The 15,709-nt window shown below is 39.1% G+C and overlaps 2 protein-coding genes across 2 annotated transcripts; one reads left to right on the top strand and one right to left on the bottom strand.

Annotated features, from left to right (window-relative positions):
• Positions 1-918: 918 nt before the first annotated feature.
• LOC100933082 (olfactory receptor 1052-like) lies at positions 919-1,878 on the top strand. The gene has a single exon (XM_003773959.1). The coding sequence runs from the start codon at positions 919-921 to the stop codon at positions 1,876-1,878; it is 960 nt and encodes a 319-aa protein (XP_003774007.1).
• A 10,404-nt stretch (positions 1,879-12,282) lies between these two features.
• Positions 12,283-13,315, bottom strand: LOC100931876 (olfactory receptor 9Q1-like). Its single transcript, XM_003773880.3, has one exon. The coding sequence runs from the start codon at positions 13,300-13,302 to the stop codon at positions 12,367-12,369; it is 936 nt and encodes a 311-aa protein (XP_003773928.1). The 5' UTR covers positions 13,303-13,315; the 3' UTR covers positions 12,283-12,366.
• Positions 13,316-15,709: the final 2,394 nt, after the last annotated feature.

The following is a 15,709-nucleotide window of genomic DNA, read 5'->3' on the forward strand; positions in this document are numbered from 1 at the left end:
CATCTCCCCACTGCTCCGAATCTGGAATAGAACTTGAACCTGATCTCCAGAAATCATGGTCCCAATTCATGAGGCATATAATTTATTCTTCTTTGGAATGACCATTCTGGGCTGAGCTGTCTTAATTATTGAGTGAATGAGTGATCACAAACTCACTTAGCCACTATGTGGCCCCAGAACAGATCAGGATTCACATCTTTTTTTGTATTTCTATTTACAGTGTCCATCACGGTGCCTGCCATATGTGCTTAATACAGGTTTTTGCAGTGCCTCATTCATTCATTTGCATGATTGAGAAGAAAGAGAAAGGCTTTATGGTGTGGAGCCCAAGCTAATGCTGGCCATATATCCATTTTTTGTTCACTACTAATGATTCTACTGAGTCATGTGGTTAACAATAAGAAAAATAAAGGAGTGGAGGGGCCCCAGATCTTAAAGAGAGCACCCTCTATTTGTGGGTGGATTTGTATCTGTTCTGTATAGGTCAGAACCTACTCTGCTAGTTACTGTCAGCAAGAATCCTGATACATCAAGAGGTGATTTGTCCAGCATCCAAACAATTATTTTTGGTCAAATCTAAGTCACCCAAAGCTGGTTTCCAGTTCCCTATGCTGCCCTCATTATCATCATCATCATTATCATTATGGATGTTTAGAGAATCCTTTTTAAGGTCTATCAATCACTTGACATTTATCAATTCATTTTATTCTCCAAACAATTCTGTGGGACTGGTACCACTGGTTTCATGATTTCCAATTTTAATATGAGGAATATGAAGCTTAAAGATCACACAACTAGCATATAGCTACTTCTCCTGATTCCAGGCTGGTGCTCTACTATCATATTGCCTCTCAGGCACAAGGGTGGCTGTATTGTAATGATTAATTGATTCAGTGGCTGTCAATTATCCTTCTGCAGATGACTCCTGGAGAGATAGCTCTTGCCAGTGGCAACTTTACACCAGTAACTCAGTTTATCTTGTTGGGCTTCTCCGAGTATGCAGACCTGCAGACGCTGTTTTTCTTCATCTTCCTGCTGATCTATGCCATGACTGTGTTGGGCAACATGGGCATGATGACCCTGATCTATATCGACTCCCGTCTTCATAGTCCCATGTACTTCTTCCTCAGCATCCTCTCTTTCCTTGACATTTGCTACTCATCTGTGGTCACACCCAGACTCTTGGTCAACTTTTTAACCACTGACAAATCCATCTCATTTGCCGGTTGTGTGATCCAGCTGACCTTCTTTGTGATCCACGTGACGACTGAGAGCTTCCTCCTGGCTGTCATGGCCTATGACCGCTTCATGGCTATCTGCCAGCCCCTCCATTATTCTTCTGTCATGACCAAAGTCACCTGCCTGCAGCTGGTGGCTGCCTCCTATGGGTTCGGTGGGGCTAATTCCATCATCCACACAGGAAATGTTTTTGTTTTGCCTTTTTGTGGACCCAATGAAATCACCCATTACTTCTGCGACGTCCCACCATTACTCCGCCTGGCATGTGCTGACACTGCCACAGCAGGCAACATCCTCTATATTTTCTCTGCCTTGGATACTCTTCTGCCTGCCTCAGTCATTCTCATTTCCTATAGCCTGATCCTGGTGACCATTGGGCGCATGCGCTCAGCAACTGGAAGGGAAAAGGCACTTTCTACGTGTGCCTCCCATTTCCTGGCCATTGCCATTTTCTATGGCACGGTGATTTTCACATATGTCCAGCCCCATGGGAATGAAAATGGCAGAAATGGTCAGATAGTCTCAGTCTTCTACACCATCATCATCCCTATGCTTAACCCTTTCATTTACAGCCTTCGCAATAAGGAGGTAAAGAATGCCCTTCGCAGGAGGCTCCAGGCCTATATCTTCCCCCGCTAAGGCTTGTTGTGGATATGTGGTACCTTCCAAAGTCCATCACTTTTTCACCCCAGTCTTCAAACACAACTAGAGGGGTGGATGATAGAATAGTGTACAAATGGGGAAGGATGTTGAATGGAAACTCTCAGGTAGAATTGTAAAGAGATGCCAGTTGAAGACAGACTGGACAAATTCCCCACTTCTCTCCTTTCAACCCTCCAGACCCATATGTAACCAGAATAAAAAAAGATCATTGTGTCTACTTCAATATAATTGGTTTCCTTTACCATCCTATATATTTGACATCATGCATTTAAAAATATTATTCTGAGAAAGGGTTCACCAGACTGACTGCAAAGGAATCCATAATATAAAAATAGTAAGCACCTTTGTCCTTGAACTTAGTACGATTGTTAGTACATATTATATAAACAGAATAAATTTTTGTTGAATGAATAGAAGCCATTCAAACTCACAAAGCCTCAGTTGTGAGTAGTAGCAAAAACTAGAGATTAAGGACTTCTCTCACCCTTACTAGGAAATGAGATGATAACATAGATTTGAAATTGGAAGCACAGAAGTTATATTGGCTAACCTTTGTAGTTCATAACTATGTAAGATATGTAAATTGAGGCACAGAGTGAAGTAACAATGGGAGGAAGAAGCAGAATTGGGATTGTAAACCAAGTCTTCAGTCTCTACATTTGTGTTTCCTGTAATTTTTTTTTTGGCCTTCTTTGTTTGAATTACTTTGAATACCTATGATTCTCTGTGTCAATTGATTTGTTTGTCTGGTTTACTTTTTTGTTGTTGTTGTTGAATGATTTCAGTCATATCGGAGACTCTTTGTGCCTCCTTTGGGTTTTTCTTGGAAAAGATCCTGGAGTAGTTTCTTATTTTCTTCCTGGGCTCATTTTACAGATGCTGAAACTGAGGCAAGCAGGATTAAATGACATGTCCAGGGTCACACAACTAGGAAGTATCCGAGACCAAATTTTAATTCAGATCTTCCTGATTCCAAGTAATGGCTTCCTATCCATTACACTATCTATCAAGAAATAAGTGCAGCATAAAAACAAATGGTATCAATGCAACTTTAAAGTGAAATACAATAAAAAAATTTTCCTTGTAGATGGGCTAAGCAGGAAAAGAAAGTTTCCATGTACCTTCCAATGCTTAACACAGTGTCTAGCACATAATAAGTGCTTAATAAATGACTCATTAATGTACCTGCTGAATTATAGCTTGAACTTTGATGAAAAGCCAACTCAGTCGACCTTAGGTGATTTAAGATACAAATCAAATCATATTGTATCTCTCTTTCCTTTTCTCCTTCAATGCTTTGTATGCAGATTAGAACAAATATTAACAGAAAACTCAGAGAAATGGAAAGGGCATTGAACTTAAAGTCAGAAAACCTAGATGTGACTCTTACTTCTTTTTGCAACCTGGGCAAATCTGACCTTCAGTCAATCAGTCAAATCTTTGGATTTCAGTTTCCTTGTCTATGAGAGGGGAGAAAGGGGAAAAAAAGGAGAGAGGGAAGGGAAAGCCCATTTGGAAGAAAGCAACCAGGAGGGTGAAGATACAGGAGATTTTGATATGATGGGTTTTCTTCAAGCAGGGGCTGAAAAACCCCTGTTTGGCAATATTGTCACTAGGATTCTTGATTGAGGAAACCAAGGAGGGCTGAACTTTGTAGATATAGCATGTATTGTACATAACTGGAGCTCCTCCTGCTTATGTGGCCTCATAGCAAGCAATTTAATTATATATACATATAGCTTTGAAGTTGGAAGCCAGGAGAGGTTCACAGTTCAGAAATGGGATAGGCAAGCAAAAGTGGGGGGGGGGAGGGCGTATGGGTATGAGAGAGACATCAGAGACAGTAAGAGATAAGAGATGAGAGATTAAGAGAAAGTGGATAAAGAACTGCAGACTTGTAGGCCTATTGGCTAGTTTTGCTAAATGTTTTTGCATTGTTTTACTTACCCACCTTTTTTTAAATTACAAGGTATAGCTTGTTATAGAAAGAAGGAATTGGGAGGTAGAAGAAACTCAAAAATAAAAGTGATGTCAAATAAAGGACAGCAATAAAAATTTAATTTTAAAAGTGACACCCTGTCCCAGTTGTCTGCCTGTATGTGTGTGTGCACGTTTATTACTTTGTAAATCCAGGTTGATCAGCTGCTCTGTACCAGTTAAATCTTGTCCATCTCAACCCCTTCCCATAGGGAAACACCCAAGGAAGTCACCAAAAGTCAAACACAAGTCAGCAAAAGCCAGGCAGTGCTTTCTTGAACAGGAATTGTGTTTGAGGGTGTTTTACAGCCATGGTGAGGAATTATTCTGACTCATCCTCTCCACAGGTCTGCAGGAAAAGTGACTTGGTATTCAGGTTAGAGGTGAGCTTCAGCTGACACTGACCCAACAGGAGACTGATCTAGACACTCTAGGCTGACAGCTCACTGACCCGTCAGAGAGATGACCTAGATGACCAAGTAGAAGACACTTTCCTCTGAGTCACAAAAGTTTAAAGAGGCCATTCGAATGTTCCAAGCCCCAGTCCTCTCTTTAAGGTTTTCAGCTTCCATCAAAGGGAGTTTCCACCAGCCAGAACAGGACCTGATCCATGACCCAAAGCTTCCTTTATGATATTTTATATTTACTATGTTGGCACATTGCCCCTCAGCATCCTCTAAGAGGTCAATAAATCTCTAAAATTGTTTGGGAGTGGCTGCAATTCCCCTAGGTTGCATGTAGCAGAATAAAAGGGGATATCTGATCATTACAGTAAGCAGTGATAAGAGACATTTGAGACACAAGTGGTCTCACCGAACAGGGAGGTAAAGTGATGGGTTCAGACTCTACCCCTGACACATTGGCTGAGATCCAGGATAAGTCGGCTAACTTCTCAATAGCCAAGGCAGTTAATTCTTTAAGACTGAATTCCAATTATTGTTATATCAGAAATAATGAGCAGGCTGATGTCAGAAAACCCTAGTAAGACTTCCATGAACTGATGCTGAGTGAAGCAGGCAGAACCAGGAAAACATTGTATACAGTAACAGCAACATTGTAACAATGATCAAATACACTTAGCTCTTCTTAATTCAGTGATCCAAGACAACTCCAATAGGCTTGGGATAGAAAATGTCATCCCCTCCAGAAAGTTTTCATTTTTTTTGGCTTGCTTTTTTTTCCTCATGGTTTTTCCCTTTTGTTCTGATTTTTCTTTCATACCATGACTAATATGAAAATATGTTTTCAAAAAGCTATTGTTATAGAGTGGGATAATGAGCTGAAGTTCATGAGGGGATGTAGAAGGATTACTTAGCAGGAGGGAGGGTCTCATTGAAATTCTGTAGCATCAATTTATAATAGACCCAGTCAGAATAGTGTAGTTCACCTTCAGTCAGCAACATGTGTGTGGGAGTAATAGCTACAGATGGTGAGAGTAATCCAAGGCTAAAGTTGGCAGGGAAAAATTTTAAAGGAAAGGAGGATAGAACAGCTAATAATAGCCTGTGAGAGGACTGGGGACTTGAGGGGTTAGAGGTCTTAGTGTGGTTGAAGAATAGAGTTTGGTAAGGCAAAAGGAGACAGAGAGGTGAAAAGCCAAAAGATTATGGGGATTTCAAGGGTTTGTATTACACAGGTGGTATATTTGTGGGTGATGGAATGATTAAGCGTATGTGGGTCATGAGAAACAAATAGGATATATATATATATATATATATATATATATATATATATATATACATACATATATATGTTCAAGACCCCTAATACAAGGACAGGAATTGGGAAGAGAAAGGTTGTAAACCAAGTACTGATCTTATTGAGGAAGAGAGGGTCCTTGAGACCATCTACCAAGATGTAGATTGGGTAGATGTGGATTGTATAGAACTCAAAATGGAAGAGATTTCTGAGTAGTGGTGGTAAGGAAAAACTTGGAAGTTCCTGGGGAACAAAAAGAATTCTAATTTTCCCCTCTCAACTAGAGAGCCAAGGGAGATGAGTTAAAGTGCAGCCAATGCTGGAAAGGATGGCCAGGAACAGTGATATTAGGAGGAACTAAGTCTAAATTAGAACCAGAAGATGAAAGGAGCAGGAAACTAAAAGTTTTCATGGGAAGCAAACCTATTGAACAGGCATCCCAGAGGGCACAGTGGAAAGGGTGAATATCATTTGGTTAACACTTTCAGGTGAATAAGTTAAGAGGAAATGAGAATGATGAACTGGGTAGTTGCAGATGTAAAGTTTACATGTTTATCTACTGGGATTCAGAATCACTACTATATGTAGGGAATGTCCAAGAAGAGAGTTTGTTAATCATTAAGTGAAAGGTACCCTTTTTTTGTTCCCCAAAGAGATTGGAAATCAAGCAGGAGATAGAAGGCATGTATTCAGATGATAGATTTCTGTGCTCATCTCCTCTTCCTCCTAGAGAGTCCTCCCATCTTATAGTCCTATCCAAAGCTGGAAATAGGCAGGAGGTGAGCTCTGAAAACAAACCAAACAATCCCTTCTCTTCTTGCAGGATCCTTACTCAGCAAGACATGGAAGGCCCATGGAGAGATGAAGGTCCTGTCTTCCTTTTCTCTTCCCAAATGAACCTGCCAGACCCTATCAACTCCTCTCACTGGGTTCTTCCCTTAATCTTTTCAGTTCCTAACTCTGGACTGTCTGATCTCAGTGACTTCTCATCTATCTCTTAAATCAGGGCCATCCCAATTTACTGAGAAAAGCAAAATGCACATTCCTGCCAGAGATGACAAATGAGACAAATCATAGGTCCAAGCAATTCTTTGGTGCAGAATTCCCTGACAATAAACTGCAAAGTCCAGAAATGAGTTCTATTCAAGCTTACTGCTGGGAAACCATGACTGCAGTCATCTTTACGTCAGATCTTTTGCTTTTTAAGGTCGGGGTTTACTTCAGTACACTTGGAAGCATCTCTTCGAGTGCTCTAATCTGAAGGCTTGCTATTTCTCAGCAGCTTATCTGTCCTGAAAAGGCTATAATAGGTCTGATTGGTAACCCCTGACCACAGGCCAATTCCCAGAGTTAGAGTGATATTTTAGTGGATTGGAAATATGAAGGATTTTTTTTACATCTTTTCCAAAGGATATACCTGAGGGACCTATTTAGTTCCTAAATTAAAGGACTATTCTCTAACCCAAGACTCTGGAGCTATCTTCTTGAGCCCTATGTGTGAAAAGGTAGATGCTGTTGCTCCCCAAATAGGACATTAAGACAAGAGAAATTAATAGCATTTATACAAAACCTACTGTGTTCTAGGCACTATACTAAGCACTTTTAATAACTGTTATCACATTTGATCCTTACAATGAGCCTAGGAGGTAGGTATTATTATTTCTCTTCATTTTATAGTTGTAAAAATTGAGGCAGACAAAGTGATTTGTCCAGGGATACACTGGATTTGAACTCAGCTTTTTCTGATTCCAGTTCTAGAGTTCACTCTATCCATTGTAGCACTAGTTGCCTCTATTACATAATATAATCCAGTCCAAACTTATGGGAAATGAAGACATGGCTAACCTTTGGGGTTTCTTTAAATGGAGGATTGGGATGAGTTCTTTACTCTGTCTTCATTCCTCTATTCAATGGAAATGGATCATACTGATATGATGTCACTATCTGAGTTCATCCAGTATCATGGGATGATAAAGTTTTCTGGGGCTATGAAGGAGTCCAATCAAAGTAGTGAGAAATAAGAAAATAAAAAATGGAGTTGTTCTTAGACTATTACCTCAAGGTGCAAAGATGTCCTGGCTTTCCATTGGCATAATATACTCTGAGAACACAGAAAAGCAGATTTTACTCTTCAGTTAAGGTTTAGCAGTGAAATTGGAAGCATTTTTTGATAGATGCACATTAACAATTACTTAATTGTTAATTGGGGATAAATGCTTCATCAGGACCTGATCCATGACAGGTGACAAAGTGACAAAATATAAAAGTACAAAGGCATAGAGACAATTAAGTAACAAACTGAACAATTTTTGACCAAGGCTTAATTCAACCTAGGTTTTTCTTTCAAGCTTAAGTAGAAAACAATCTTAAAATTCAATATAACCCCCTTGATTGTGTCAAAAGAACTTCAAGACTTCTCAATACCTTGATGACTGATTTACAGATAGTTTGACATCCATTCACCTTATAGGGATCTTCCTTTCTCTAGCATGACAAATCTTTAATTGCATGTTGGTAAATTATCAAAACAAATTTAAGTTGTTTTCTAACCACTCCCTTTGACTTCTTTCTTCCTCATCAAGATTATGGTAAATATGTGTATGAGTATATGTAAATACATACATATATAAAATAGAATTTATACTTTTATTTATATTTTATATACTTATGTGTAAGTGTGTTATAAATTGTATATGGCTGTATGTTCTATAACCAACACATATTATAATAATTATGTAAATATAAATAAATATAAAGAGAAAACCACATTATACTCAAAGATATTGTTTTCATAATTCTTTCACTGTCCATCATTTCTCCCCTAACCTAACCACCATGAAGGTCTTTGGAGTTAGGAATAACTAGGTTTAAATTTTTCCAAAGACATGTGAACCTGGACAAATCACAACTTCTCTGAATCTTAGAAACCTCAGTTTCCTCATCTATAAATTATGATTAACAATAATACCTACCTTCCAAGGTTCTTGTAAGGAACAACTGAGCTCAAAGGGTCATAGATCTAGAGCTGAAGGAAACTGAAGATCAGTAAGGTTGACACCTCAGGTTAGAAGTGGACTGTAAATCCAAGATTGTCGTTATTGTTCAGTCATGTCTGACTCTTCATGATCCCATTTGAGTTTTTCTTGGCAAAGATATTGGAATAGTTTGCCATTTCCTTGTCCAACTTCTTTTACAGAGAAGGAACTAAGGCAAACATGGTTAAGTGATTTGCCCAGGATCACACATAGGAAATGTCTGAGGCCAGATTTGAACTCAGGAAGATGAGTCCTCCTGATTTCAAGCACAATATTCTATCCATTGGGCCACCCAGATGCCCAAGACTTCCTGACTCCAAATCCACCTTTTTGTTCACCATGCTATAAAGATGTTGTAAAACTTTTTGCCAACTTTAAAGTGCTATGTTTTCATTATTATTCTTATAGTCAGAGAAGCAACTGTTCCACAATTATCTCCAACTTCCTTCTTCTTTCCTGATCTCTATTATCCATCTGCAGATAACTGGCTAAGTGTGCTCATAAAGCATTTCCCATTATACTGTAGAAGATTTTAACGGCCTATCTTACTTCTCAGAATATCAGAGTTGGAAGATAATTCAGAGATCATCCCTTATAACATATATCTAAAGAGGACTGACCAGATAATTTTACTGACACATTATTCAGTGTCTACTTGAAAGAGCTCCATGGTCAGGGAACCTCAGAATTCTGAAATCAGCCACTTCAAATGGCTTAAAGTCTTGGTCAGATCTTCCTTTCACTGAAATGAATTCTACCTTTTTACAACTTTTAACTTCTCCTACTAATCATGTTTCCTGGGAGTTCTGTCAGGAAAAGACTTCCATAGGAATGCCTTTCAATTACTTATAGATGACAATCATGTTCATGCTCCCATCTTCTGTTCTCATGGTTCAATATTACCAGTTCTTTCAAGTGATCTTAAGACTGGTTTCATTACCAAGACGAAGATGTCCCTCTCTGGTTAAGTTCATCACATATAATACAGTTACCCTGCTTTCCACTTCCCTCAATCTCTTTTCACTTCTGATTGGAGAGCTGGAAGATGAAGCATCAAACTCCTCTCAGTGACTTCTCTTATAAAGGGCAAAAATTGTACTGTCAGTTGCCTCCACATTTTATCTGTTTTCAACTGCAAGGAACAAGACACCCATGGATACCTGGTGTGTCCTCCTCCTCTTCTCTACTTTCTTTTATATTTTGTCTCTTCTGTAAGCTCCTTGAGAACAAGGATTATCTTTTTATTAATTTTATCCCCAGTTTAACACAATGCCTGACACTTAATGTTTATTGAATTAGACTGAATCAGGAACTTTGATCCAAAATCTACTCAACATCTAGCAAGTTACTTATTGAACCAGTTTCACTTTTACAGCCACCTCGCAAAAATGTAACTCCCAAAATGATATAAAACTCTGGATATAAGGAGCATCCTTTATGCTCTCATTCAGCTATAAATCCCATATTGAAAGAAAAAAGTTTTAAAACCAGAAATACACAGCTTCTTCACCCAAGATAACCTTGGTATATTTTTATTGTTACATTTTAGAATGGCCCAATCAGTTCAAATCCAACAAGAAAACACCTAAGATATGGGCATTATACAAAGTGAACCAAAAGTCTGGGAAAACGTTATTGGCTTGAAGTTAAATATTTCACTCACTGGGGCCATTTACTCCTGGGATTAATCTGTTCTAAGCCACTTAAAACTCTCTGTTGCTACCTATTTCCAAGCATGGATCATTCTCCCTCTTTATCTTTGCCTTTTGGAATTCAAGCCTCAGCTCAGCTGTCACCTCCTACTTAAAACCCTTGGTGATTTCCCCATCACCACCCCCAGGCTTGTAGAGTTCTCTCCACTCCATCTACAAAATCGTTTTGTATTTCGAATTTATATATTTCATACCTTACCTTTCAGTACAAGTGGTATGCTCCCAAAGTAGACTGCAAACTCCTGAGGGCAAGAAATCTGCACTTTGGTCTATATCCCCAGCATTTTGCCCAGTTGCCTTCTAAATGGCAAACACTTAATAGATGCTTGTGGAGACTGACTGGTATTCTGGGATTTGTGCTTCAGAAGAATAAGCATCCTTTCTCAGTTATGAGAAAACATTTCAAACTATAGCAAACAATCCTGAAGCTACTTGAGGCACAGGTATGAATTTTAGAAAGGATGCACGGTCCATGAGAAAAAGCAATGGGGATTACAGGCCCCTGGAAACAGGAGCAGGGAAAGATATAGTGTTCTCTCACAATCAGGACTCAACGAGCCAAATTGAAGAGTATTAGCAACATAGGAACATTGATTAAAGAGAAAAGGTAACTGAGGTTCCAGAGAGGAGAGAGAGAGATCCAAATGGTTTATCAGGTTCCACAGACTTCTTGGAACTAAGAAGTCAGACTGAGCTGATGCATACAATTATCTCTTCAAGGTCTAAGGGAAGTGTCAAATGAATGAGTCTACTCTTTTCCCAACCCCCCCTTCCACATATCTGTCCAATAACAGGGAAGGTTATATATTCTTCTTTCATTTACCTCATCATTTCCTGTATCTTGATTTTGCATTACATATACATATACACACATAAAAAACCCAAGGTCAGTCCTTAAGGCTTGAATTGTATGTCTCAGTCTTGATTTTGCATTATATGTGTGTAACATATATATAACCCAAGATCAGTCATTAAACCTTATACATTATTAGCTACTTTGGTACTTATTTACATTATTACTTATTATTTTGTTTTTTGTTTTTTATTAGTTAGCTCATTACATTTTTATTTATTTATTTATTTATTTTTTGCTGAGGCAGTTGAGGTTAAGTGATTTGCCCAGGGTCACACAGCTAGGAAGTGTTAAGTGTCTGAGACCAGATTTGAACTCAGGTCCTTTTGACTTCAGGGCTGCCCCTAGCTCATTACATTCAAAAGTGAATGGAGAAAGTTATCTGGAAATATACAAAATTAGGGCATAGAGTCAAAGTTGTATCCAGTTGCTAGAAATTTTCCTAACTGGGGACTCTGTGCTATTATGATCACATTAATAACTTTCTATATGAAATAAATTCATAAGAAAGCAGAAAAAGACAACGTGGGCCTTGTTTTTTAAACAAGAAGAAACTAATTAAATATCTATAAAGGGGGGTTTGGAGGGTAAAAGTAAAGAGAAACAAGGAAAAATCACCCCTTAAATCACCCTTGCATTGTCCAGGTAGGGGATAGGTGAAGTCTGGGAAGGACTCAGCTTTGTTCCTTTCCAGTGGAGAGGGGAATAAAAAGGACTGAGTACTGGGTGGCCACCATTGCCCCGTAGGGCCATTCTCACTGGTGTTACAAATGAATGACTGAGTGACCAATGATTTTTTCTACTTCTTTTGCCAAAATCTCAGCAGAACATGAGCATTGGTTCCTAGACTCTGTTCACTTTCGTGTCAGTTTCTTTGGTTTCATCACTCAATAATTATCAATAAAACAATCCTCTCCTGTTCCTGCCATCTTGCACCAAATCCTCCAGCCAGCTTTCCTAACCTTGGCTCCATCAAATGGTAACCTTTCTTCAGTCTGCCCTTTGATCTGTGACCTTTCCTAGCTGAGTTAAGTACCTTTTGGGTAGCTCTCCTATAACTCTATTTACATAGCACAGAGTTTCACTCCTCACAGATATTCAGGACTCTTGTTGGCCCTGAGGATGATAATTGCCCAAAATGATAATGCCTCAGAGGAGATGGATTTTATTCGACACAACCATGGAAAGCTTAAGATAACTTAAGCCTACTAAAAGTTTTCTTCAGGGCCTCCTTCACCTCCTTATTCCTCAGGCTGTAGATGAGAGGGTTTAGCATGGGAATCACTACAGTGTAAAACACAGATACAACCTTGTCCTCTTCTAGGGATTTTCCCGACCTGTTGCGTACGTACATGAATGCAAGAGTCCCAAAGAAGAGCCCAACAGCAGTCATGTGGGAGGCACAAGTGGAAAAGGTCTTGGCCCTCCCACCAGCAGACTGGATCTGTAGGATGGCTCTGATGATGAACAAATAGGAGACCAAGATCATGACCAGGCTGGCCAGGATCACAAAACAAGCAAATAGCAGAATCAGGAGTTCTTGGAGGAAAGTGTCCCCACAGGAGAGCTCTAGCAGGGGTGGGAGGTCACAGAAAATAAAGTCAATCTGATTGTCCCCACAGAAGGAGAGTGAGAATGTACAGCTGGTTCTTAAAATAGCATTAGCCAAGCCCCCGAGGTAGGCCCCGGTCACCAACTTCAACCTTCTCTTGGGGGTCATGATGGTGACATAGAGCAGAGGCTGACACACAGCCACGTAGCGGTCGTATGCCATGAGAGCCAAGAGGTAGCAATCAGTGGAGCCAAAGAAAGTGAACATGAAGAACTGAGTAGCGCATTGGCCATAAGAGACCACCGCTCTGCCAGAGACTAAGGTCACCAAGAGCTGAGGTAACACTGTGGTGGAGAAGCAGACATCCAGGAAAGCCAGCTGTCTGAGCAGGAAGTACATGGGCGTGTGGAGTCCAGGATTAGTCCAGATCAGGGTGATCATGCCCAAGTTACCCAGAAGCATCATGAGGTAGAAAGCCAGAAACACTAGGAGCAGAAGAGACTCCAGCTCAGGATGGTTGGTGAAACCAAGCAGGATGAACTCCTTTACAGTGGTGCCATTTCCAATAGCCATGAGGCTAAGGACTGTACCTGGGGAAAAGAGGAAATTCAGGTCAGGATCATACTAAAACCATTAGGCGCTATGATGGGTTAGTGGCAAAGAGGAGACTAGGGTCACAGTGGTTCAAAGTGAGGAGTTCTATTGTACAGGAATTTGGTATGGCCATGGATTCAGAACCTTGTTCAAAGGAAGCTCTTAAGTTTGTTGAGCTGTTGTAAAACTAATCCAACTCCTTTATTTTATAGAGAAACGAGACATAGAAAGGTTAAATTATATAGAAATAATAATAATAATAACTAATATTTATATAATCCTTTATGAACATTATCTCATTTTTATCCTCACAACAATTCTGGAACAGAAGTACTATTATTAGTTCCATTTTACAAGTGAGGAAACAGAGGCAAATGGAAGTTAAATAGTTTTTCCAATGTCATAAAGCTAGGAAATAGCTGAGACTGGATTTGAACTCGTCTTCCTGACTCCAGGTTTAACACCACCTAGAGGTCGATTTGAATGCTGGTCTTCCAAATGCAAATCCAATATTCTTGTCTTACTCTATGCTGAAGACGGAGTATTGTCTTAATTCAGCAAGTATTTATTAAGGAAATACTACGTGCCAGTCACTGTGCTAAGCACTGAGGATGCAAACAAAGATTAAAGTACCAATTTTGAAGCAGTTTATAATCAAGACCACATGCTGGGGGTTTGCTACCATCACCCCTTCCTGGTTTCCCACTTTTCTAGATTACCCCCATTTCCTTAGGAAGACACTTCATCGGATCAAAATCCTAGGATTTGAAGGCAGAAGAATCCTTATTGATCATCTGAGTTCCAAACCCACATCAAAAACTACTAGAATCTCTACCTAAATGCTCTGTGGAGGCAACTCAAACTCAACATATGTGATATATAACTCATTATCTCCTCCCTCACCCCATGCCTGAGAACTCCAGGGCATGAACAGAGTGCTGGGCCTAGAGTCAGGAAGATTTATCTTCCTTAGTTCATTCTCACATATGTCCTAGCTGTATGACTCAGGATTCTGTTGGCCTCAGTTTCCTCATCTGTAAAATGAACTGGAGAAGGAAATGACAAATGATTTCATTTTCTTTGCCCAAAAAAGGCCTCAAATTGGGCCATGAAGAATCAGACATGACTGTAAATGACTGAACAAATGCCAAAAAATGTAATCTCAACCCTTTTCCTAATTTCCTTGTTTTTGACTTGTTTTTCCTTGTTTTTGTGAAGTACTCCATTCTTCCAAACACATAGTTTGTAATTTCTGAGTCATCCTTGAGTTTGTACTCTTCCTCTAACCCCTTCCAATTGAACATCCAATCAGTGGCCATGTTTTATCAGTTCTGCCTTCAAAACCTTCCCCTTTAACTACTCATACAGCCACCACCTTAGTGCAGGCCTGAATCATTTCTTGTCTGGACTATTGCAATAGTCTCCTAATAAATCACTAGACTTTCAGGCTCTCCCTTCTCCATTCCATTCTCTATACAACTGCTAAGGTACAAAAAGTACTAAAAAGGCTATGTCACTCTCCTGCTCAAGAAGCTCCAATGTCTCCCTATCATCTCCAGGATCAAATATAAATTCTTCTGTTTATCATTTAAAATCCTTCATAATTGGGTTCTAACCTCTCTTTACAAACTTATTATATAATAATTCTCTCAAAACTCTCTTCAGTCCAGTCAAAATGGCCAACTCATTGTCCTTCATATCAAGATTTCCTCTCTCAGCTCCATGCCTTTATGCTGGCTGTCCCTGCTGCCTCAACATCTTCATTTTCCTTAGTTTCCCTCATAGTTCAGCTCAAATGTTGCCTCTTACATAAGGCCTTTCCTTATCTTTGCCAACTGTTGCCCTCCACCTCTGAAATTAAATTATATTTAATATATATATATAAATATAAAACATACATATGTTTTATATATATATATATATATATATATATATATCAACTTAAAGATGTTCATGCTATTTATTCCAATAACATTGGGAAGTTCCTTGAAAACCCAGTCTATAATGCATATACTCTTTATGTCCTCATATCTAGCAGACTGTGCAGTACTTGGTAAGTGCTTAATAAATGCTTATTGTTAGATTGACTGATTGATATCTATTTCATCATCCCCCTCAAATCACTGAGAATCTTGCACAAGTAGTTACTTGATAAATGTTTTAATTGAACTAGTTTTTTTTTTTTTGATCTGGTTCTATGTCTCTATTTTACTGATAAAGCTACCATGGTAGTAAGTGATTTGCCCAAGATCATTGAGGGAGTAAATAATAAATTCTTTATTCAATCTCAGATCTCTTAACTCCAAATATCATAATTAATGCCTTTTCATTCTGCAACTTACCTGTTTCTTCCCCTTCCCCCCATCGTAGTCAAAAAAAGAGAGAT

This window comes from Sarcophilus harrisii, chromosome 6, assembly GCF_902635505.1.
Source record: "Sarcophilus harrisii chromosome 6, mSarHar1.11, whole genome shotgun sequence".
Lineage (NCBI taxonomy): Eukaryota > Metazoa > Chordata > Mammalia > Dasyuromorphia > Dasyuridae > Sarcophilus > Sarcophilus harrisii.